General features: G+C 53.2%; 7 protein-coding genes across 7 annotated transcripts; 4 read left to right on the top strand and 3 right to left on the bottom strand.

Annotated features, from left to right (window-relative positions):
* Nucleotides 1-929: 929 nt before the first annotated feature.
* On the top strand, nucleotides 930-4,339 carry J4E93_004284 (uncharacterized protein; the record flags this gene model as incomplete). Its single annotated transcript, XM_049342212.1, has 3 exons — nucleotides 930-1,284; nucleotides 1,335-1,627; nucleotides 2,828-4,339. The coding sequence occupies 3 exons, from the start codon at nucleotides 930-932 to the stop codon at nucleotides 4,337-4,339; spliced, it is 2,160 nt and encodes a 719-aa protein (XP_049200364.1).
* A 2,622-nt stretch (nucleotides 4,340-6,961) lies between these two features.
* On the top strand, nucleotides 6,962-8,639 carry J4E93_004283 (uncharacterized protein; the record flags this gene model as incomplete). Its single annotated transcript, XM_049342211.1, has 2 exons — nucleotides 6,962-7,073; nucleotides 7,123-8,639. The coding sequence occupies 2 exons, from the start codon at nucleotides 6,962-6,964 to the stop codon at nucleotides 8,637-8,639; spliced, it is 1,629 nt and encodes a 542-aa protein (XP_049200363.1).
* A 2,612-nt stretch (nucleotides 8,640-11,251) lies between these two features.
* J4E93_004282 (uncharacterized protein) lies at nucleotides 11,252-12,747 on the top strand (the record flags this gene model as incomplete). Its single annotated transcript, XM_049342210.1, has 2 exons — nucleotides 11,252-11,533; nucleotides 11,584-12,747. The coding sequence occupies 2 exons, from the start codon at nucleotides 11,252-11,254 to the stop codon at nucleotides 12,745-12,747; spliced, it is 1,446 nt and encodes a 481-aa protein (XP_049200362.1).
* A 1,317-nt stretch (nucleotides 12,748-14,064) lies between these two features.
* Nucleotides 14,065-14,903, top strand: ALTA7 (Minor allergen Alt a 7; the record flags this gene model as incomplete). The annotated part of the gene is made up of 3 exons (XM_049342209.1): nucleotides 14,065-14,121; nucleotides 14,228-14,283; nucleotides 14,402-14,903. 3 exons carry the CDS (start codon nucleotides 14,065-14,067, stop codon nucleotides 14,901-14,903), a joined length of 615 nt encoding a protein of 204 aa, XP_049200361.1.
* Nucleotides 14,904-15,548: 645 nt separating this feature from the next.
* On the bottom strand, nucleotides 15,549-18,055 carry J4E93_004280 (uncharacterized protein; the record flags this gene model as incomplete). Its single annotated transcript, XM_049342208.1, has 4 exons — nucleotides 15,549-16,072; nucleotides 16,146-17,409; nucleotides 17,455-17,895; nucleotides 18,050-18,055. The coding sequence occupies 4 exons, from the start codon at nucleotides 18,053-18,055 to the stop codon at nucleotides 15,549-15,551; spliced, it is 2,235 nt and encodes a 744-aa protein (XP_049200360.1).
* A 117-nt stretch (nucleotides 18,056-18,172) lies between these two features.
* J4E93_004279 (uncharacterized protein) lies at nucleotides 18,173-19,552 on the bottom strand (the record flags this gene model as incomplete). The annotated part of the gene is made up of 1 exon (XM_049342207.1): nucleotides 18,173-19,552. One exon carries the CDS (start codon nucleotides 19,550-19,552, stop codon nucleotides 18,173-18,175), a length of 1,380 nt encoding a protein of 459 aa, XP_049200359.1.
* Nucleotides 19,553-19,969: 417 nt separating this feature from the next.
* J4E93_004278 (uncharacterized protein) lies at nucleotides 19,970-21,799 on the bottom strand (the record flags this gene model as incomplete). The annotated part of the gene is made up of 3 exons (XM_049342206.1): nucleotides 19,970-20,255; nucleotides 20,303-21,536; nucleotides 21,592-21,799. The coding sequence occupies 3 exons, from the start codon at nucleotides 21,797-21,799 to the stop codon at nucleotides 19,970-19,972; spliced, it is 1,728 nt and encodes a 575-aa protein (XP_049200358.1).
* Between the last annotated feature and the right edge of the window lie 1,830 nt (nucleotides 21,800-23,629).

Below are 23,629 nucleotides of genomic sequence, written 5' to 3'. Positions count from 1 at the left end.
TTTTGGCAAGAAAAAGGGATTCGGGATTACTAAAGGCTGTGAATAGGATGGTTTTCCTCTGTTGATATCCCCGAGCGTAGCTAGCTAGCAAGCAAAGTCTCTTCCTTCATACCTCATGATGGGTGTGTGGAAGGGAGGAAATTGAAAGTTGAAGATGTATAACTACGCTTGTATGTTTGCTTGGCGATTATATTAGTGATTTTGATGTTGATACAAGTGATATACTGCGCACATGCACGGCTTGGGCAGCAATCGGGCTGATGGTCGTGCCTGCTCGTTTGACCGGCGCGACTTCCGTCATCCCATCCTCATCCGACGTTTCCTTCTCCACCTCACAATCGCCAAGAACAACAGATAAATTAATGTTATTCATTGCTCTGCTTTGTCTCTGAGCGCATTCGGCATATGGCATACATGGCAGCACGGCGTGTCCAAGGTGGCATCTCCATGTTTGTCCGCATCAGCCAAGGACACAGGGTCCGCAGCCAACGAGACCGCGCGCTTTCGGAACGGTATTGTCAACCCGTGAATTCGAGCTGTGCTGTTCATGGCTGTACGCGGTAGCCTGAGGGGGCGTGAAGGTAGGGTGTTCGCAGTGCGGTCGGATGCCGATATCGCATCACTGCAGTATCCGGCGGTAAATATATGAGGAGTTCTCTCAATAAAGACATTTCGCACTTCAAGCCTTGCCTCCGTCTTTAGGAAGTTCATCCCAAGTTAATGTTAGAGGTCAGTCCGCGGTAATTCGCGGGCTGAGTGCGCAATCGATTGGCTTTTCTTGAGCTTCCACCTCCACTTCGCATCTCATCGGTCACTGTGACAACCAGCACTTACTTCACACCACGTCCACAGCTCAGCGACTCGTCCAGACTACCGATACCTCGACCTACTTCGATCTTACAGCAACCGCTGTAAAGGCTAATTCCACCATGCCTTCACTAAAGGATCTCAATTGCGCCATCGAGCTATCCGGGAGTCAACAAGCATTGCGAGAGTTCGGCACCATATACGGCGACGGCTTCGTAGAGACTTTCGTCCCCGTACCCAGCAAGCCACAGTCTTTCTCAATCCACCTCACCTCCAACAAGTTCATCGCTCCGGGCGTCGCCATCTTCGTCTACGTCGACGGCGTTTACCAGTGCAACCGCAATAGGCAGGACCTGAAGCTACGGAAGCCTTCCGATAGTCGCTCTCTTGTGGACTTCCGCGTAAGGCAGAAGGAAGAGAGGCAGAAAGATGGGTCGATGATCGCGAGGGAGTGGGCTTTTGATAAGCTTAATATTGGTAGGTGTTGCCAGGACTCCACAACATGGCATTCTGTTAACTAGTCACAGCTTCAGCGGACGATGCACCGAATATATGCTCGCCGAACATCCTCGACAACATAGGCTGCATTGAGGTCATTGTCTTACGATGCGCTGGTACGCGCAATGCCAAATCTGCTTCGACGATGAACTTTGATGGAGCAGGAGACTACCTCGATCATCGGTCTGGCTTAGACGATAGCTCATCGCCATCTAACGAAAGGTCCATGTACGATGATCGCGGCCCCTTCTTCAGCAACTTGGGCAATGGCCATGGTCCACCGCCGCCTCTCCCGTCTTATCGCTCGCCATATGCCGAAACGGTACGTAGCCCGCAAGGCTCGACATCGAGAGCTCATCGCACTGCATACAAAGCTCAAGAGCTCTTCCCCCCAGCACCTATTGCGCATCACTCGCGGTCACATTCAAGATACTCAGAGCCCATTAGTCCCGGGGCGCGGCGCACCAATGACCTTCCTTCATCCGGTTTCCAGTATGGCAGCGGCCCTATACCGCGCGACGGAGAATCATATAACATTCACCCTCCCACTATTGGAGCGACACAACCTCCTATTGTTGATCCAATGTGGTTGAATAACCTCCTCACGACGGCAGTGAAGCAAGGAGTGGAAGAGTCAAGGCGGATGGACACCCAGTCAGAAGGGCAGGCGAGGATCAAAGAAACACATTCAGATGCAAAGTCTGCAACTCAGCCACCAGGAGCATGGCCCGAATCTCCATTCGATGCTCCAACACAACCACATCAACACATAGAGCAGCCGGCTTTCTCCTCGCGCGATCTCCAGAGCGAACACGGTTCAAACTGGGCCAAGTCACAGCCTGGCCGGGGCGGACGACCTTCACGAAGTAGAGCAGGGACCCATGTTACCTGGAACGCTGAGCCTGCTTTTGAGACCGACTCCTTCAGTGTCGACGGATGGAATGCGCGGGAAGACACCCCGTCCGATGCCTGGGACACTGGAGATACTTGGCCAACCGACAAAGCAGCTGAATGGGACGCCTCCAGCCAACAGGGAAAACTTTGGGTGACTAATCCTCCTAGTCACTATCATCTGAGGTCTAGCTCCCCAGTCACTCTTCCCAAACACGATCGACGGCGCTCGAAGCACGAAACGAAACTAAGTTCACGTTCCAAATCGCGGTCAAGACGTTCACGCCGAGATCGAGAAACCACTTCTTCAGAAGAAGACAACGGAAGTTGGGATCGTCTCGAACGGCCTTCAGACTCTGTGGTTTCGCTGAGTAGCTCTGATGAAACCCTTCAGCCATCACGTTCTCGAAGCCGGAGACAACCCTCACGACGTAGATCCAAGAGCCGCTCCCAACGTGCAAAGTCGGTCCAGCGCGATCATGAGCGAAAGTCATCGAAGCATTCCCATCGTCACCCGTCTTCAAGAGCTGCGGATGAAGTTTCAATCGCTGGGCCTGCGCCCTCAGTCATCACGCGAATGACACCAGCGGTGATGAACGCACCTCCTTCTGTCGCTCCAGAACAAGTGCAGTCACGGCAGCCTAGTGCCCACGCTGGTCCACCCGTTCCGGTAATGCCTACGCCAGAGTGGGGTGTTGCTGTTCACGAGGCGATGAGGAAGTCTAGCAATGTTCCGAGCAACATGTTCCCGGCCCCGTACGCACCATCGATGAGAGACTTTGTCCAGAGCACAGCGGGTGAGAAACTAGGAGGTAACCAGCCACCTTCGGCTGTATCTTGGGGCAGTGGTAAGAAAGATAACACTGTCAAGTCTTCTTGGGGCAGGGAAATCAAGAAGGATACCGGTTGGGGTAACAACAGCGACAGCGGGTGGCAAGAAAACAACACCGAGAAGGACGACAAGAAGGGTTGGTACTCAACCGATGATGATCAGGCCGGAGGCTGGAACGAGGCCGATGGCAACAAGAAGACCCTAGCTGATGATGGCGGCTGGAACACGAAACAGACCGGTTGGGATAACCCCCAATCCTCACCAAAACAAGAGCGAGTTGACAAGATGAACGAGTGGGCCGGTCTCAAATCCGCCTTGACATCCGCTTTTGCCAACCCACCAGTACCAGCACCAGCACCGGAAGTTCCCTGGCGAAACGAAACATGGGATTTTCCCGTCGACAACGCCGTACAGCCCGCTATCACACCTTTTGCTTCCGCTCCGGTACCACCTGTACCTGATAGGATCAATCCACCCAACCGACGCATGAGCAACAAAACGCTGTCAAGATACCGTCCTAATCATAACTTCCCCTCCCGCATCGTTCCCAAACCCACACCAAACTTCACGGCGCAACCACACTGGCAGTTCCCCCCTCCTCCTTCTACATCCACACCTAAGAACGTCCTGCACGCCTCCTCTCCGAACGATACGTACATTGCACCAGCCGAACCGCGCCTCACTATCGACCAGAAGACTGCTAGTACAAAGGGTATCGGACACGCCGTTCGCGCAGGCAAAGCGACAGAATACGGTCATGTCGTCGGACGACCTGAGTATTTAGATCGTCTGGAGAAGCCGTATGCGGTGTTCCGATTCAAGTATCGGAGTGAGGGGGTCCTGAAAGGACTGGGTGTACTTGGGGAGGGTGATGTAAAGCATCTTGAACATGAGAAAAAGGAGAAACAGGAGGCAGAGAAGTTGAAAGGCATACCGCAGGAGGAGCTCATTGAAAAGATGTTGGCTTTGGAGAGGAAGTTGAAAGGTAAAGATAATGGGGAGGGTACTACGGTTGCGGGTGATGGTGGGAACGAGAGGAAACACAGTAAGACTCACGCCGACAAAGAGAAGCAGAAACAGAAACAGAGGAGGCACAGTGAGAAAACGGATGCGCGTGGTGATGGCAGGGTGAAGGACTTCACGGAACAATGGGTTGAGCGGCATTCGAGGGATCCGAGTGTCAAGGCGAAGTGTGTGGTTGCTAAGGAGGTGGGTTGGGAGGGAGATAAAGAGAGGAAGGAGAAGGAAGTAGTGGGAACGTGGGGACAGGACGCGGATGAGGGATGGGGAGGTGGAGATGTGAAATGGTAGGAACGACCCTAGCTGATCAATTCCCGGATCGGTTCATGGAGGATTGGATCTGTAAGTGTATTTTGTACGTATAGACATCGATATAGATAGACAAGACAATATCATTGTCAGCTTTAGCTACTACCTCTCTCCCCACGATCAAAACTTAGCAAGTTCATCCTCACTCCCCTCCCCATCTATGTCCACCCATCTCCGTTTCCTCACTTCCAAACCCCCAAGACTCTTCCTCTTTGCCGCACTCTCCTTCGCCGGCGTGCCCTTCCTCGTCCACTCCCTCTTGATCCGTTTATGGAATGCTTTTCGGTCGGCTTTCGATGTGGATTTGCTGTCTTTCTCACTGCTGCCGTCGGCATTGCGGATTTTGGGGGTTTGGTATAAGGTGGAGAGGAAAGAGGTTCGCGGGGTGACTGGCTCGTGGGTACGGTTCAAGGATGGAGTTGTCGGGTTTGGTGGTGAGGGGAGGAGTTCGTCGTCGGCGGAGGTGCCGATGAGGTCCAAAGACGGACTTTTTCGGTGGGAGGTGGTATGGATATTTTGTTGATCTGTTTGTTGGACCGCATCAGGTTCGGCAATTCCTGAAGTTCTGTTGTCCATGTTATGAGGGGTGAGGTCGTCCTGTAACCCCTCTTCGGTGTCTTGTGAGTCGGGTATCACTTCGGCGGGTGGTGTTGCATGCTTTCGTATTCGGAGTGTTGTCGGTGAAGAGAAGGCTGGCTCGGTTTTGATTGCTATGCAAGAAGATTCCCGGACTGGTGTTGCGATGGTGTCTTGCACCGGTAGATCCGCAAGCAAGTCGTTTTGTAGCGTGTCTTCATTGACTAGATCTCTCGTCTCGATGGAAGGCAGTATCACATCTCCTGAGACATCTATAAGTGTATCGTCGTCATCGTCGTGGTTTATTGGAAGTTGATCCTCGTCAGAATCATTGCCAGCAAGAGATAGCAGGTCACGATCATCGTCATCATAATGCGTGCTCGACGATCGCAGATTCTGAACATCATCTTCTGTCGATCGGACAAGGCGTTGATGATAATCTTCATGCTCAGAAGAACTTGGTGTCGGCAGATGGGGCGGTGGCTTTGGTACGGCGGGATAGTGTTCCTTGGGGACCCGATTCTCCCCAACAACGCGACTACTCGTAGGAGCTACAGCAGGTTCCTCCGGGTGTAAATTCTTGTTCTTGATCAAATTCCAGCGGTTGTGAAGCGCAGCCATTGGCCACTCCTTCCACTTTTGTTGGCCATCTTTGATGACCGCCCATGAAACACCGTCTATTTTCTTGCGCTTGCTTATGTACACATCGTCCTCGTGGGTGAAGAGATATTTCCTTGCAGTCCTGGGAATGCGCCTCTGGATCTCGACACGGGGACTGGTTCGACGAGGTCTCGTTGGTGAGCTTTCATCCGGTCTTGTACGAATCGAGGCGGCGGGTCTTTCATCAGCTACTTCCACTGAGATAGTGTGAGAGTGTTGTTGATCCGTCTCTTTAGTTATTGGTGCCGTCGCATAGCTTGTGAGGGGACTCGATTGGGCGATTGGACATTGGCGTGTCTGTGCAGACAGAGGCGGAAAGAACCATTTTGGGTCCGTCGCAGGCGCTACCTTGTCATCTGTTGTTATTGGAGTAATCGGCGGAGGGGCGGCGTTTGCAAAGGGTGTCTGAGCGTTTGGCAGTACAAGACCGGCTACGGCTTGGTTGACAGCTTGGTGAATTGTCTGCAGTAGACTGGCGTGAAAAGCGCTTTGTGCTTGCTGTCCCGCAGGTGTTTGTGGGAACTGAAGATGTCGTAGGAGGTCTGCGGTGGGGTTCGAAGGATTAGGCGTTTGCGGAATGCCGAGTTGCGGTATGGATGTTGTTGTGTAGGCTGGTTGAGGTATTGCAGATTGCGGCGCATTGGCTTCCGTGGCTGCGGTCTGTTGTTTGCTCGTGTCTTGGTCAGACGGTCCAGCAGCCTTCGGCTTGACCAGCTGCGGGGGTGCCAGTTCGTCTTCCGAATCTTCCCCCTCTCCCTTCTCTTCGTCGTCATCTCCATCATCCTCCGAATGGCTTCCATTTCCCATGACGATAGATTCCAGTAACGTCTTCTCTTTGCCATTGGCCCGACGCTTCAGCCTTCGCAGATGGCCTCTATCCACAACCACCCTGTTTGTGTTGAAGTCGATTTCGTCGCTTTGAGATGGATTCATATTTCCAAACTTCTCAAATATAGACTCAAATCGGTTCTTGAGCTTCTGTTGTTGTTTCTGCTTGGCCTTGATGTACTCGGCATTGTCTTCGTCGACTTCGACTGGTTGCAGTATGCGCATGCGCTTTGCCGGCGGTTCCATGGCGCGTGTTGCCGCGCACTTTAGCAGCGAGCATGTGTCTCAAACAGCGTGAGGGCGGTGTAGGATAGGGGTCGGTGTATGGGTGGTGGGCGTTTGCGTGTAAGACAAATTGGGATTGCGATGCTGTGATTGACGCGAACAGCGAGACGCGACGCGGTTTCCTCGGCAGGCACCCGACACTTAGCGGCAGCCCCACCCGCATGCAGGTGATCGCCAGTGAACCACAGCCGTCATGCCGTCACCTTGGAATGCACAACCTTCCTCCAAGGATGAGGAAGCACAGCTCATGACAACATGGCCAACGACAAGAAACAGACAGCTTTGGCCTGTCAGAAATGCCGGACGCCCATAGATATCGACGCCTCTATCGACCAGCTCAACCCGGCCGCCTTCAAGCTATTGACTGGTACATATCTATTCTGTAGACCACTACGCATCATACTAACATGCCTTAGACTCGACAGTATCAGGCCAACAGCCAGCGTCACGAATATCACCCAACCGCCAGTCGCGCCCTCCGAACCCTCCCGAACACCTTAAGACATATCAGGATGCGGCCAAAGACGCGAGGAACCCTACCTTCAAGCGCAACATCCAAGGCGCACCGCCTTCGGGACTCTCAAATGGCCCCCAGAATCCGGCCATGTCTTTCATCGACGTACACATGTCCGAGTCGATGATAGACCCACCATCTCCAGCCGTCCGTAGCCCAGATCGGAAATCACAAGCAGGCGAGACGAAGCCGAATGCGAATGACAAGACACGACGGAAAAGCTTCTCGAACGGGCTGAACCTTCAGGGAGGTGCGAGTCTGGCCGATACACTGGAAACAACAAACCGCATGTTCGAGATACTATCAGCACGTTCCGACGTCGACCACCCCATATGCGTGGAGTGCACCGAGCTGCTCATCGAAGGCCTGCAGAAGCGCCTAGGCGTAGCTACCCGTGAACGTGACGCATACGTCGACTACCTCCGCCGCGCCAACACCGACGTGCCCAGCGCCGAAGAAGTCAAAGCCGCCGAAGCCGCCCTCAAAGCAGCCAAGAAAGCCGAAAGCACCGCCATCACGCAGCTCGAGAACCTCGAAGCCGAAAAGGCCGAACTAGACGCCCAGCTCGCCGCTCTAGAGGTCGAAGCCCGCATCCTCGACCAAGAAGAGAGCGAGTTCTGGAAGAGCAGAAACGCCTTCAACACTACCTTGACGACTATCCAAAACGATCGCGACGCTCTAGCCACACGATACGCGCACGATGCGCAAATCCTAAATCAGCTACAAAGAAGAAGTGTGTACAACGACACCTTCAACATAACTCACGACAACCACTTCGCCACCATCAATGGCCTACGCCTCGGTCGCCTGCCAAACCCCTACGTCGACTGGCCCGAGATCAACGCCGCATGGGGCCAAACCTGTCTCCTCCTCGCCACACTAGCCGACCGACTAAACTACAAGTTCGACGGCTACGAACTCTGCCCCATGGGCTCTACATCTACCATCACCCGCATCGAGACCAAAGGCGGCGCTGGAAACACAGTGTCTGAATCAACACGCCAACCGCACTCCACAACCGCCAACTCACCTCAAGTAACAAGACAAAAACTCGAACTCTACTCCTCCGGCGACTTCCCCATAAACTTTGGGTTCCTACATAGAAAGTTCGATACGGCTATGGTTGCATTTTTGGAATGTCTACGGCAATTGGGCGAGTTTGTGGAGAACTCTGCTGCTGCGCCGTCGCACGTTGCAGGTGGTGTTGGTACGGGTATAGCAGCGCCTGGAGGCGGACCGCCAGGCGGCGTCAAGATGCCGTATGAGATACAGAAGGATCGCATTCATGATCAGAGTATCAAATTGGCGTTGAATAAGGATGAAGGATGGACGAAGGCGTGCAAGTATACTCTGACGTGTTGTAAGTATTTGCTTGCGCATGCGAATAATGTGGAGAGTCTGGGGGCGAGAAGGAGGTAGTATTGAGAGAGATGCGTTTTTGCTCATTTGATACGAATAGGTTAGATTAGATACCCCAATTGATGTTGCTCTTTTGTTCCCAAGATACCATGTTCACTTCTTATGTGCTCCAGCTGATCTTCCAGATCAAGTATACAGGGCACAGGGCGCTTCTCCCCGTGTACCTGCTATGTCCAACATCGTTATCTAACGTTGCAATATTGGAAGACAGATGATGGTACAGACATCTTGTCGTGATCCCATGTGCATGGCGCATTCCTATCTCATGTGATACAGCGCCAACCACGGGAACATGCGTACATGAGGCTCTTTTGTGTTCCAGATACCCGTCATCCCTATCTCGTGTTGTACCTACCTAGTATGAAAATACTATGTCACGGATGCTCTAGTCCCACTGCAGAATATGCGAGGTTGTGCAGATATCTCGTGTGATGATGGTTTTGAGCTACTTCAGACTCCGACGCTGTGAGATAAGGATCGAAAGCTTGTTCGAGGCTAGCATTGGGCTTGAAGACCTATGAGCGATAGTCGAGTCGGAGTCCCATTGATCTGTACCCTGAAGCTTGCTCTCATGAAGTGTTGCGTACATGAGCGTACCTTGCAAGAGGTAGCACTAAGAGACATCTCCCGTTGTTCAAGATAGGATACGGCGAGCTTAGAGGTCCAGCATGTAGTTTGAGGGCCGTTTAGGAGATTGGAACACCCGGTGTGTACTCAGTCATGTTGCTGTCAACCAGAACCAGAACGGCAACTTACTGCTTTGATCGTCAGAACGTCGTGTGATGCTGCTGATGCGCTGCCACCGCACCGACCGGGAAGCACGGACACACGACCGACTCAGCATCCGGAAGGCACCGACGTGGCAGCATGAAGCACCTCTTGAATCAGGGGCGAAAAAGGAAGGTCACGATACTTTCTCGGTGGTGTTGCGGCTCCTAGCGCTGGGTAAGACCATGTCAGCTGAGTCGTACAGCCCCGTGACTCCGTAACTATCGGTGGCGCACGTCCAGCCGGACGAACAGCGAAGCCGGCATCCATGGGCGAGCAGGCTCGCAGCGGCATAGTAAGCAAAGCCGACGCTCTAGTGGAAACGGAATGCCTATCCCGAAGCCTAGCTTGCCGGTGTGATCGTCTCTGAGCTAGATGAGCTTCGTGGAAGCGAGCTGGCCAGGGGTTTTGAGATCTTTGCGGGGTAGCGTATTTCCTTAGCTCATAGAAACCGAGAAAGGAAATTAGGGGTAAGAAGATGGACACTGGGGTGCTGTGGAGAGGCACAGTCGACATTGTGAACGGTCTGCTGTGTTCGTCTGCGCAAACACCCGTCGAATATGCCGTCAGCGATTGCATCATTCTAATCAATGTCAGCACTTCGTACACTGATTACTTCCGCTGTTTGGGGATCGCTGTGTAGTGTGCTCGGCTCAAGTGGTGAGCTAGAGTAGTTCCCGTAACGGTATCGATTCTTGGTTGTGGAGATGTCGCATAGCGGGGAAGTTTCGAAGACGTAAGATATTACCAAATAAGCCCAGATGGACACGATGGTGAGAGGCCTAAGCTCCAACTCATGCAACAGACCGGAAAATACGTGTCACCAGGAGGATGAGCCCATGCAGGAGGAGAATTTGCACGATCCACTTGGATGTGAAGGTCATGACATGAGTTGTGCGTATGGCATAGCGTGCGACGTGCCTTGCATGGAGAGCAAGAAAATCCAGCACGTTCTGGATTCGTGGCATTCAATCGGAATGGGTGTTGCAAGGCTGGTCGCGTATGTGCTGTGCTGCATAAGACGTTGGCTAAGACGCTGGCAGTTTGACGACAGAAGGTGCGAGACATGACATAGATGGCGACACCCGCAGCCGCAGCCGTAAACGCCTGGAGAAGCGGAGATGTTGAAAGTGCCCGGTGCGTCGGATGTAATATGGCACAGCAAGCCACACGCTCGAGATGTCGTGAGAAGAGGCGTGAGTACGGCATCACGACGAGGCGACGCGACGCGACAGCATGGAAGCAACGGAGGTTGGACCCAGCAGAGAGGCGCCATGCAGGCACGGGGATGATGAAAGATGGTCGGAGGGTCTCGTCAGAGATTTCCATGTGTCATTGGTGGTCAGGTGGCCCGCGGATTGAATTTCCTGGGGGTAATCGAAACGCCAGCCACGAGCCACGTGAAGCCAATTTTCTGCTTTGCTTCGCCGCCCCAGCAAACCCGAGCCCGCCAAGCCACCGTGACGTAAAGAGAACCTAACCTCACAACCACTTTCCATCGCAAAACTATACGCGTGCGACGTGCTGCTTACTGCCCTATTGGCTCGGTTGGGCTGTGAAGTGATCCTTCTAGCTCAGAGCCATGTCGGCCCAGCGTCCGAGTCGTTGGCGCTTGTGCATGGACCTGGGGAAGACACAAGACGTCTGACTAACAATGAACCACGGTGCTCTTTGTCCAAATAAATCTCTGCGGTAGGTGCTGCCTGACTATAAGAGTCCCAGAGTGCCTTCACTCTTGGAAAACTGCCTAACCTGTCACCTAATACATAAACCCGCGGATCCCTCACCTGCTCTCACACCACCAGACAACGAGTCACCCTACCGTCACGACCGTCAATCATTCAATGCACATCAACGACTTCCCCTACGAAGTACTCACCCAGATCCTTGAGGAGGTCACCAAGGCCAATATACGTGATGGCCCCACGTATACTTTTGGTCTCCAGCAGGCGCCACTGCCTCTCGAGAGGGCCAAGCTCCAGCGCTATGTGAGAGGTCCGGTCCCGCCAGAGCTCCTCAAGTGGGACGCAACTGCCACTCTACGATCCGTTTGCTGGAAGTGGCACGAGTGGGCTTTGGAGCACTCCATCAAGGATGTCTACATCCGTCGCTGGAAGGGCGGAGAGGTAAGCAGATCGACACACCTGACAATAAGGACGATGCTAACGTTGCATAGCGATGGGCCGAACTTTCCAACAGGCGAGAGAGCTACCCGTTGTATGAGCTCATTGACCGTCCGACTGGCACAGCTGTCTACCGCGACCCGTTCGCCTCTCTCAAGCGGACTGTGAGCATCTGCAACGACTACCCACAGGTGGCTGCCAAGATCAAGCGCATGTGGGTGCACGGTTTCTACACCGCCGAGACCGACCGTTTGGTATTCCAGTCGCTGAAGAATTGCACCAACATTACCTCGCTCTCTCTTCCATGGACCACCATCCGTCACGTGGACGCCAAGGCATGGCGCACTGTGCTCACCGGCACCGGCAAGCCACTCCAGTCGCTGGAACTCCAATGTGTCGACCCAACTTCGCAGCAAGCAACAGACAAGGATAACATCGTTGATCTGGAGCCACTGCAGTCGGTAAACTTCAGCCAGCTGCGGCGGCTGAAGATCTTTGGCGATACTAGCTTCATGCCCATCACCGACGATGATCTTTTTGCCATCGCTCGCACGGCCACTCAGCTGGAGGAGTTCCACTTGACCTGCAACTCCTCCATCACCATCGATGGTGTCATGGCCATTGTCAAGGCATCTCGGAAGACGCTCCGGGTCCTGGAGCACAGCCCGCGGTCACAGGATGGCTTCTGGCACCCGCATCCGGGATCACCGAGCGACTGCGAGCATCTCTGTGACACATTTCGGAACTGCCCAAAGCTTGAGACTCTATCCATCTCGCTTCCTTCCGTGTGCTCCCATCTCTTCTCCAACGATAACGCCAAGTTTGCAGGTGACCTGCAGGTACGCGCTCTGCACTTGTGTGAGCACGAGGACGGCCGCTCCACCCACGAAGCTACCGATGCCCTGCAGAAGCTTCTCGAGCAAGCCCGCCGTTTCATCCGCCTCCGCGCGCAGAGTGCCATCCCTCGTGAATTGTACGTCGAGCTCTTCTTCGCCGAGTGCATCTTCGAGCCCGGCTTCCAGTCCGTCCATGGCGACTTTTCGCTGGCGCAAGTCTCGTCCGACGGGCACTGGCCACAGAACGTCGAGTTCAGCGGCAAGGGACCCTACGGAAGCACCGGCCTCTACGGAAAAGAGGAGGAGGCGCAGTTCCAGCGCATCGACGAAGCCGAGTTCCTAGCCGGCGTCCGCAGGAGGCTCCTCTCCATCCAAACCTGATTGTGGATAAAACCACTGATAACGGCCGAATTCACTTCAACTGTAAACTTTTCATTGCGAACCTATACTTACGAAATTACGACCACATGCATGAGCGACAGGCCTGGAGCCAAAGAGATACCAGGCTGGAGCAGCCACATTGTATTCATGCATTTGGGAAACTCATAACGAGAACATGGCCATGTTCCGAAAAAGCGAATACTGCGTATTGATCACTTGGGATGGCGGGGTGTCTATTGCTTTTTCCATCTTGCAGTTTGTTAGCATTTTAGCGTTCAACCTTTCATCAGTATAATGAATCAAGCTTCACACTCATCTGGCAACCGTCTCATCGCTCGCTCATCTGTGCAATGGTCTTCGCGCATGTTCGACAAAGGAAGCTTGCTTCCACCCCCGATCACGAGAATAGAAACAACACAAGATTGATAAGAAACTTCGCGAAAGCTCCAATTTTGCCAACGGGTTCCACACCTTGGCGATCAAAGACCAACACCCCGCACCTGCAGTCCACGCACCCACACCCTCCCAAAGCAGACAAGCCCAGGTACAGCTTTCCGCACTTTTTGCTTACACACCGCATGGTCATCTTTATGTACGCCGGAAGCCAACCTCTTTCTCCATCCGAGCGACGGAGCTTACCAACCTAGAGTAAAGCTGTAACCCGTACATGCCGAACACCGACCGATTGTCTGCTGAATAAGAGGCACGGGAGCGCGGAAGATGTCCGCCCCAGCGAAAAGTACTTGCCGGGCCCGGGATGGTGGGTTCCTCTGCAATTGACTCGCGATGCAGCAGGTTAGCCGGAGGAATTTTACCAACAACGTACCTTTCCCCAGTGCACGAGAAAAAAACCCATTGACAATCTCTTACCAAAGGCTCATGTAATCATCGGAAACGCCTTTGACGCTACTGCACCGGGTATATATGTGGGGCGCTAACCGTCGGGCTTTACTAAGAGTGGTATAGTGAGGAGCGCTATGAGGGGCAGAATGGCGCAAAGCAGTTGTTTACAGGACAGCTAGGTAGCTAAGCTCGCTCGGTGCGATTGGGCCGGTGGATGATGTAGTAGCCATGGCATGATGTATTGCGAGACAGACACAGTCTATGGGGATCGAAGACCATTGACAAGGGGTCTGGTTATCTCATGCACCATGCACATGCCAGCCCCCGGTGGTGCTGGTGCTGCTGGTGGGTATAAGTAGAAGGTGCATGCCCCCACCTCGACAGCTTTCTTTACTTCTTCACTACATACACATATCTCTCTCTCATCGTCGTACTCTACTCGTTCTTTGTGATACCCCCCGGAAGTTATTCAAGATGGCTCCCAAGATCGCGATCGTATACTACTCCATGTACGGCCACATCAAGAAGATGGTATGTTGCGATTGTGTTGAGATGGGGAGCTGTTGTTAGTTGCGAAACGGCTCCCCACTCGATTGTTACCTGGCAATTGAGAGCTTGTGCTAACAGAGATGGATAGGCCGATGCTGAGTTGGAGGGTATCAAGGAGGCTGGTGGTGACGCCAAGCTCTTCCAGTATGTATCCCCTTCTCCATATCCCTAACACTATAATCTTCCTGCTGGCAATTGCATTTGCAAATGCCACATTACCGTGTCCTACCTCTCCCAAGACCACCAACTAACCCACCCACAGAGTCGCCGAGACCCTCCCCCAAGACGTCCTTGACAAGATGTACGCTCCCCCCAAGGACGCCTCGATCCCCACCCTCGACGACCCCGCCGTCCTCGAGGAATTCGACGGAATCCTCTTCGGTATCCCCACCCGCTACGGCAACTTCCCCGCACAATTCAAGACCTTCTGGGACAAGACCGGCAAGCAATGGCAACAAGGCGCCTTCTGGGGCAAATACGCCGGTGTCTTCGTGTCAACCGGTACCCTCGGTGGCGGCCAGGAGACCACTGCTATTACCAGCATGAGCACGCTTGTGCACCACGGTTTCATCTACGTGCCGCTCGGATACAAGACGGCGTTCAGCATGCTGGCCAACCTCGATGAGGTTCACGGTGGTAGCCCGTGGGGCGCTGGTACCTTCTCCGCTGGTGATGGTAGCAGGCAGCCCTCTGAGCTTGAGCTTAACATTGCGAAGGCTCAGGGTAAGGCTTTCTACGAGGCGGTTGCTAAGGCCCACCAGTGACTAGATGGCGGAAAGACTGCTGGCGATGCTGTGGGTGAGAAGAGCGTCGAGGGAGCAAATGGAGCGGGAGCGGCGACTAACGGTACTACTACTGCTGCGCCTGCTGCTACGTCTACTCCTGCCGCTGCTTCTTCATCGCAGCCTCAGCAGAAGGGGCCGGAAGAGAAGGATAAGGAAGGTCCATGTGGATTGCCTGCAAAGTGCGATATCATGTAGACGTTTGTCTTTGTTGTTCTTCTTCCGCTCTCTTTGGTTCGCTTGTTTAGACATCTGCGCGACGAGATCAATGAAATAAAGTAATATCTTCATCAACGCAGCCATCGTAGCTTGACCTATGATGACCGAATTGACAATCCGATCTATGCATTGGATAGAAACATCGTGTAGACTTGATCGTAATCGTTTGAGTTCGACTAAGACCAGGTGACTTGCATTGCTATAGGAACCGGGAACATTTTGGTGAAGAAAGGATTGGGTATCATTCTGTCCAACTACTATCGAATATCCAGAATCAAACTGGTGAATCGAAAATCTATCACACACGCCTTGGTTCAAAAAACCTCAACGAAGTCCTTACGAAAAGAGACGCTCCATCTATACCAACCCCAAAGAGAACGCCAAATCCCACATCTCACCCAGACCTCTCTAACCGTCTTTTTTCCCCTCATCCCCTTTATCCTGCGGAACATGATCATGAATGAACTCATCCACCCAATCCTTTACCCCATCCGCCTTGTGCGTCAACCACTCCCACCAGCTTTCCTTCTTATCTCCCTTTCCCTTCTCATCATCACTCTTCTCCTCCTCGCTGTCTTTCAACTCGTCTTTCCCACCACTCGGTGGTGTAGGTCGAATAGGAACATCCTCCAAACTCGGACTCGTATCTTCCAATCCTGACGCTGACGCCGCGATACTGGAGAGGGAGTTTAGGTCTGTTGCGGGCATCGATGCGAGGTTCGATGGTGATGGTATGGAAGACGGGAGGGTGGTGGAGGAAGAGAGGGTATAAGAAGACACGGGGTCCTCGGGCGTTTCTTTTTGGTTCCCATCTACAGATTCCTCATCGGAGTGCAAACCGACTGGCTTGAGCGGCAGGCGCAGCGTACCGTTGTTGGGCGCGGGATTCAGACCGATGGAGTCGCAGACTATGTTGTAGAGTTCGATGTTTTCTGTTTGGATGGTGTTAGTTCACTTTCTTCTGTGTATGTATGAATGATTGGTATGGATGAGATTGAGACTTACGGAAAGGTTCCATACGACTCCCGGCTTCATGCGGGAACGCAGGCCCTCTTGCGATGAACACGGCTCTCATGAGCGGATGTTCATGATCGTAGCCATGGAGTCCCTTCGGATGATACTCCTCGCCCGTCTTCAACCCCACCTCAACGTTAAACTCATCTTTCGTGACGATCGCCCAACCCGTCTTGGGCACAATCCATAGCGGAGCGATCCTGTCGTTTTTGCTAAAGTGGTAGCGCTCCGGCATGTTTTCATCCCGCAGGTAGACGTCAAGGTTCGGATTATCCTTCGTACGTTCTAAGAGCTGGTTGTATAGACGGTGGAGGGAGGCAGGATCTTTAGGACGGAGACCGTAGAGCGGCCAGCCGTCTGTGTGGGATAGTTCCGCGGGGTCGATGAGGTCCTCGAGTTGAACTAGGCGGGTTTTGTCTGTGGTGGCCATGCCGTGGTCTGAGACGACAATTACATTGACGATGTTTGTAAGATTGCGCGCGTGGAGACCGGCTAGGATGCCTGCCATCATCGTGTCGGCGTTGGCGATCGTCTTGCGGATTTCGGTGCTGTTGGGTCCAAAGCGGTGGCCGTCGCCGTCTACATCGGGGACATACGCTGCGATGAGCTGAGGTCGCGGTGTGTTTGCGCTTGCGCCGATGTCTTTGGGACCGGGGAGATCAAGGAGCTCCATTATGCGATCTACCTTTGTAGGCAAGACTTCTGAACCGTTGTACTTGTCGATGTAGGCAATCTCTTGGTTCAGGATGTGTGCTTCAGATCCTGGCCACATGTGGACTGCTGTCCTGACTCCTTGCTTCTCGGCTGTCACCCAGAGAGGCTCGCCGCCCCACCAGTGCGGTTGTAGACTGCGCTTTGGATCCGTGTAGTAGAACTCTTGCTCAAGTTCTGGGTCCCAAAATGTGTTCCCTACTACGCCGTGCGCTTCGGGGTACATGCCTGTGGCCATTGTGTAGTGGTTTGGGAATGTGACGCTGGGGAAGCTAGGCATCATGTACTTTGGCGATATGCCCTCTGCCACGAACTGGTTGAGCGTAGGTGTAAGGTTTCGGTACAGGAAGTCGGCGCGGAAGCCGTCGAGCGATATGAGTATTGTTGTCGGCGCAAAGAGTGAGGTGCCATTGGAGAGCATGGCTGCTGCTTCTTTGACATCTTTGGGCGTGGAGAGGTTGTACGTGGCTGCGAGCAGAACGACGAAGAGGACGATGATGGATACGTATATGGCTATTCGGCGATATAGACTCTTCCTGCGTACCTGCGATCTATTAGCTTCGTTCGCGCACCCGTACAGTCTACACACCTTCCTCTGCGACTCGCTCGCAAGTAACCGCTGTTCGTCGCTCAATGAACTCCCCGATCGGAAACTCGTACTCGAAGCACCAATGCCTTCTTCCATTTCGTACATGAGCGCGCTCGACTCCTCGTTGCCACCTTTCCTGCGCTCCTTCATTTCCTTCCTCTTATCCCACTTTCCGACCTTGACGCTCGAGGCTCTGCGCCCCAGTAGGCCCTTGCTGCCATCTTTCTGCGTAAGAAGCTTCTCGCGCTCATCTTCTGAATCTAAGATATCGTGATCGCGTTCGTCGAGTTCGCCAGACGGTCTGCCGTCGTAGCCTTCGTCGTCGGAGGTGTGGTCGTATAGGGTGCGCTCGTCGGTGCCAGCATCGGAGCTAGGCACCCTTTGCGATTCGTTGTGTGGTTGCGAAGACATAATCGCGTCTTCAGGCGATGTATTACATAGCTAGGTGGAAAAGAAACGTTGCGCCGCTACGGTGCTCAATATGTTTTGGGGGTCAGCGACCCCAGACGTGTCGCTTGGCATCCATGTTTCACGCGTGCAGGACGGTTATGTCGGTCGCGTAAAGGCGCTATTCGGTAATTTACTTTCACTAAACCTTCATCTAAAAATTTGGGTGAACAGAACATTCAACTTGACTTTATGCATGTGATAAATTCTAGGCTAGTCATCATCTCAGGATATCCAAAAGAACAGATCGTCTTAGACGTTCTTCGTCACTTCACTCCATCACCAAGATCACGTCACGACCTGCCTTCCACTTGAGACCTGCGCCGGCTATCTTCCCCTTAGAGCAAACCCACAACAACAACCACATATGCTCTGCAAGCTCTCCCCAACTAAACAGCTGCACGCTCCCAAGAGTTTCTGAAGTACCCTTTTCTCGGTAGATATTTGCGCCCCAGCTGAGTCTGCCATCTTTCAGCGGTTCACACACGCCATCCCAAAGGTCTTTCTGAGCCTGCGCAGGCCAAGTCGACAAGTCAATGAGCCAATGTCCTCTTTCATTGCCCACCGGGTCGCGTGACTTTCCAATTGGTTTGAACTTGCCTGGATATTGTTCCTTGAGGGCCGTGAGATAGGGTGTGACTTGCGGAGGCCAGATCTTTGGACTCTCTACACCTATCTTCGGTGGTGGAGACTCAACTGTTTCCGGATAATCGGTGAAGTCTATGGGCGGACCGGAATTGTCGATTTCTTGCACCCTGTTGTTCTCGCTGGCATTGTCTTCTGCTGATGGGGAAATTGGCTTTGGCGCATTAGATGAGCGGAAGCTCTCTTGCTGTGTTAAGACGACGCTGCTAGATTCGAGATGCACTTCTGGAGAAGCAGGCGTCTTGGCTTCTACTGTATCGCTAGCGACTTCCATGCATGGACTCTCGCGACGATCCACACTTGCGGTAGGCACCTGGGGCGAAGACGTAGTGCTAGGCGCATCCGGCTCTTCTGCTGTAGCAACAATCGTGTGTTCCGCAGGCTCAGCAGATGACGAAGAAGCCTCCTGTGTAACACCCATAGCGTCCGACTCGTCTTCGGATGTGTTTTCAGAAGTCATCGAAAAGCTATCCTGCAATTGACTCTGTAATGCTTGAACCGCAGCTTGCGTATCCTCAATAAACGCTGTGTCAGCATCCTCGGGACTGCTGAGGACATCTTTTATAGACCGCCGTTTGCTAGCAGCGCTTGACTTGGGAGTTGCTTGCGCTTTCCAGTTTTGATGGATACGTTCTAATCGCGCAAGCCGACTAGACGTTGGCGCAAAGTCGTCTTCTCCAACATTGTCGGACGATGCGCCAACGTATCCTTTAGGATGTTCATCCGATGACAAGTGAGATGGGAAACTGCCGTAGGAATCTTTGTTGGTCGATAAGATTGAGGTGCTGATGGATCCGCGAAATGAACTGCCTTTGTTCGGTGGCGAAGGGTCGCTCACTCGCGAAGTAGCAAACTGGCTCGACACATCGTGTTGTGGTGTCTGCTCAACGTTTTTCCGATGGGGCCTAAAGTCGAGATAAGCGTCGGCCAAGGAGCGGTAAAGTTGGTCGTTTTGTCGAGTAGCCGGAACGGAGATGTGGACCAAGAGCTCGTGTTCATCGTCCATAGTTTAGTACGAACAGGTAGATCTTGAGCTTTCCAAAATCCATCATAAGAGATATATACATGAGCGATCCAAGTAAAGCGCGCACGGATTGTTGTTGCGTGAGAGGACGGAAGAGGTCAAGTGTAGACGAAGAAGGGTTCAGCGGGTTCATTGACGCGACTTGGCAGGTACAAGTACGGTCTGTGCACTGTCTTACGGATGCATCACCACACTTCTCGGTTTGCATGTGACGAATTAGGCAGTTCATATTCTTTCGCAATCAAGATTAACATCACATGAAAAAATAGTTCAGCTCGAGGACAGCATCGTCCAGCGTCGTCATTCAATGGTATGTCGTCTATCATGCATGCTATCATGTAACCATCCCTACGGATATCGCTGAAGAAAAGAACCGCATTCCTTTTTGTGACCCAAAAATTACTCCTCGTCATCCTCGTTCGGGGCCTGCATTTCCTCGATATCCTCCTCCTCGAAAGTGTGCATGGGTACTGAGTACAGGCGGAGAAGTGACTTGTTGGGGTCCTTGACCAGCACATATTTGCCTTCGTCCATGCGAAGAACCATGTCAACAATGGTACGGACAATAGCCCATCCGTTGTTGAGGTTGAGTGCCATCTGGGCGGCGAAGTCGCGGGGCTTGGCTGTGAGGACACCGAGGATGACGTGGTCGTTGTTGTTCTTGGGGTTGGTACGGGAGACGAAACTGTGGTGATGTTAGTTGAGTCAGATGTAAGAGATTGAAATACATACCCGAGCTTCATGGTGTCGGCCTTGGCCAAGATACTCTGGGTAGTCCATCGTGCAAGCTTGCAGGAGTTGTTCTTCATCTCAGTGGCGAGAACAGCACCCCTCTGGCTGGCCAACTTGGACCTCCAGTCGAGCGCTCCACCAGCACCTTGGGCCTTGTTGTCGAACTCGTTCAGGGCCTTAATGGTCAGGTACTGGTCCTCACCGTTGATGTTGTTCTTAACAACAGCGTCCAACTCGGTCCGGACAACCAAGTGCAGAGGCTCCTCATCCTTGTCCAGAGACAGATCGAAGCGGCGGTACCTGTAGGCCTTGGAGGCTGGTGGGTCGGTCTCGACCTCCTCGTTGTAGAAGGGATGCTCGTGGGGCATGCTGACCTTCTGGCTCTCGGACTCGGTGACGACCTGGAGGGGGAAGATGTTGTTGATGTGTGTGGCTTCCAGCATCAGAGCACCAGGGCTGTTGATGGAGTCCTTGTTGCCCTCGGAAATCTCAAGCGGCGCGTCTGCGGCGTTCTCGTTGACAGTGACCATGTCCAGACTTGATCCATCGCGCTTGTCGATGAAGACCTTGTTGCCCCGCTTGGTGAAAACCAGATCCCAGGAGTAGACCGACTTGGTGGCGCACATGAGCATGGAAAGAACACCGTCGGTCGCGAATACAGTGCCCTCGTCCTTGTCGGCGAGCTCCTGCAGGATAGGATCGCTGGAGGTGGTAACATTGTAGGCGGCACGGTCGAGGACGTTGAGTTTGCGCTCCGAGGTCCTGGCACCGGGCTGCTTGTCGTAGCTGCGGTCGTAGTAGTAGAGGAATCCGTAGTTGTCGATGTCCTCGCCCTCGTGGGTGTCGAGGTTGAGCTTGCTGAGACGGGAGAAGTCAATCTCCTCCATGACGTTCCATTCGGGCCTGACCTGCACGGAGGCATCACGGTTGCGCTGGGGCTTGTCGTCCCTCCAGCCAAAGCGACGTCCTCCCCTGCCGCCACGTCCACCGCGCTGGTTGTCGTACTGGTTTCCACCACGGCCACCAACACGCTGGAAGGTGCCCCGCCCGCCGCGTTGCGCCTGTCCGCCCCGCGCTCCTCCTCGTCCACGGAAGACGGTGCCGCCGCCTCGTCCGAATCCTCGGCCGCGTGCTGATGTGCGTGTGTTGTCGACGACGGAGAAGGTAGCCTCCTCTTCGGCGGCCTGGATGGCGAAGGGGTTGGTCTGCTGGTTCGCGCCGTATACCTGCTGGTCTATACAGCCTTGTTAGTATCCATCTTCTTTCTCCTTCACCATCACCAGACATACCCCTGTAGTTGCGGTTGCCGTATTGCTGGCGTCCTCCCCGCTCGCGGTCCTTGCCCTCAGTCCAGTCGGCCATGCGCCCCAGCTTGTCCGCCTTGGAGTAAGGCGCGAACGGCACGCCGTCGAGCATCGACTCGCTGGTGACGGGCGGGCCCCATCCTGCAGTGTCGGGCAGCGCGGACACGAGGTCCAGTAGTGATGCGGGTGCCATTTTGTGAAGTTGCGGTAATGCTGGGCGCTCGTTGTTGCCGCACAGAAATTATGTGGGCAGTCAGATTCCGCGCTAACGAAACGAAATTCCAAGGTTCCTACCCCGCGCTCACCTTCACTCAAAACTCACCACGACAGCGCTGCTAGACTATCGAACGTCAATATGTTTCTGCAAACCAATAGCAGTCGAAACCACTTGATGGCGGATCACCCAGTAACGGGATGTACTGATGTCATCGAACGGCTAACAACAACGACGTTCTTCGTTCTTTCCTTATCCGTTGACGTACTACCTTCGACTGCTTTTCGACTCATCTGCAGCTCTATCCTTGCGCTATCCCACGCACGCCCGCAGCGCTCCTCTTCCAGGCTTTCAGGCATTATACGTGCAGCTTGTCGATTATCTTCGCGTTTCTACTGGCCATGAGTTCACACAAACAAATGGCGTTCCGGTGAGGATGAAGCGCAGTACATGCACTGAACTATGCCATGTGCTGGACCGTGATTGGTACGTATATATCACCCTTCGCTCGATGAAGTCAAGATTGCTGCATCGAGAAATGGTTCTGCAGGTAGGTGCGCGGAGTTCATGCGCCTCATGCAGATCTGACTAGATGTCACCTGTGTTTTCGTCCTGGCAAATAATCATAGCTACCTGAGCCAATGAGTTCCCTGCTCTCTCGCATACTCCCACATCTTCGAAGACCGGTGAGCGAAGCAGCGGGGAAACAAGTTTCTATGGCCTTCCAACAGCGACTTGCCCGCGAAAGTCGAGCAACAACACGTCAATAAACCCCAATATGCCCCAGCACATTAAGACAAAAATTTGATTATATTGGTCTATCCAGCTCCCACAAGTTTCTTCACGTTGAAACAAGCTAAAGCAGTTTCGAATTTATTCTCCGCACGTTTTCGCTCCCTTTATCAGCATAAGATGTGGTACAAGCCCCTCGACAAGACGAAGAAGGAGATCCGCGTTCTCAAGTTTCACGACAACCCCTCAATCAAAGACACCGTCCAATGCTCTATCAGAAATGTCTCGCTGCAAACTCCTCGCCGTTCTCTTCCGGCCCCAAATTCCTTGCACAATCAGGAATTTCCGATAGCATGGGATAAATTTACCCAGTCGGTAGATCTTCGAGACGCGGCCCTTGAACGAACAACACTTGACACAGCCACATGTGCTGGTCTGCGTCGGAATCTCGATCAGCACAGCAACTTTCGTTACGCATGGGGTGATTTCGAAGCCCTATCGTACACATGGGGCGACACAGGCGAAACAAGGAAGATACTCATAAATGGGTTTCGCAAGAACGTTTCGCGGAATGTCGAAGAAGCATTGAGAGCATTGCGAGACCTAGATGAGACCCGTCTGGGAATGTGTTATTGGGTAGATTCGTTATGCATTGATCAGGGTAACATCGAAGAGCGGAACGAACAGGTCAAGCGCATGAAAGAGATATATGGTCGAGCTAGAGCTGTCATAGTATGGTTGGGTCGAGAAGAGAGTTGGGACAGCACTGCAGTTCATACGATGTACCATTTGTGTCGGGAACCTTATGTGAAAGAACCATTACACCTTCCATACGACCTTTTCGTCGACGGATGGGACGCTTTATTCGCCTTCATGCGAAAGCCGTACTGGAATCGATGTTGGATCATCCAGGAACTCGCTATGAACCACAATTCGACTTTGTTCATGTGTGGAAAATACAAGCTGACCAGGCGGATGTTACGCTTGGGTGCTAAATATCATCAAGAATTTTCACAGGCCTCCGAGGACTGGTCTTATCAATCCGACCACGATCCGGAACTCGGTACCTGGGCCGTA

Source organism: Alternaria ventricosa (genome assembly GCF_023758065.1).
Source record: "Alternaria ventricosa strain BMP 2768 chromosome Unknown scaffold_6, whole genome shotgun sequence".
Lineage (NCBI taxonomy): Eukaryota > Fungi > Ascomycota > Dothideomycetes > Pleosporales > Pleosporaceae > Alternaria > Alternaria ventricosa.
Note: the sequence above shows the minus strand (reverse complement) of the source record. Positions and strands in the feature narration are given on the sequence as shown.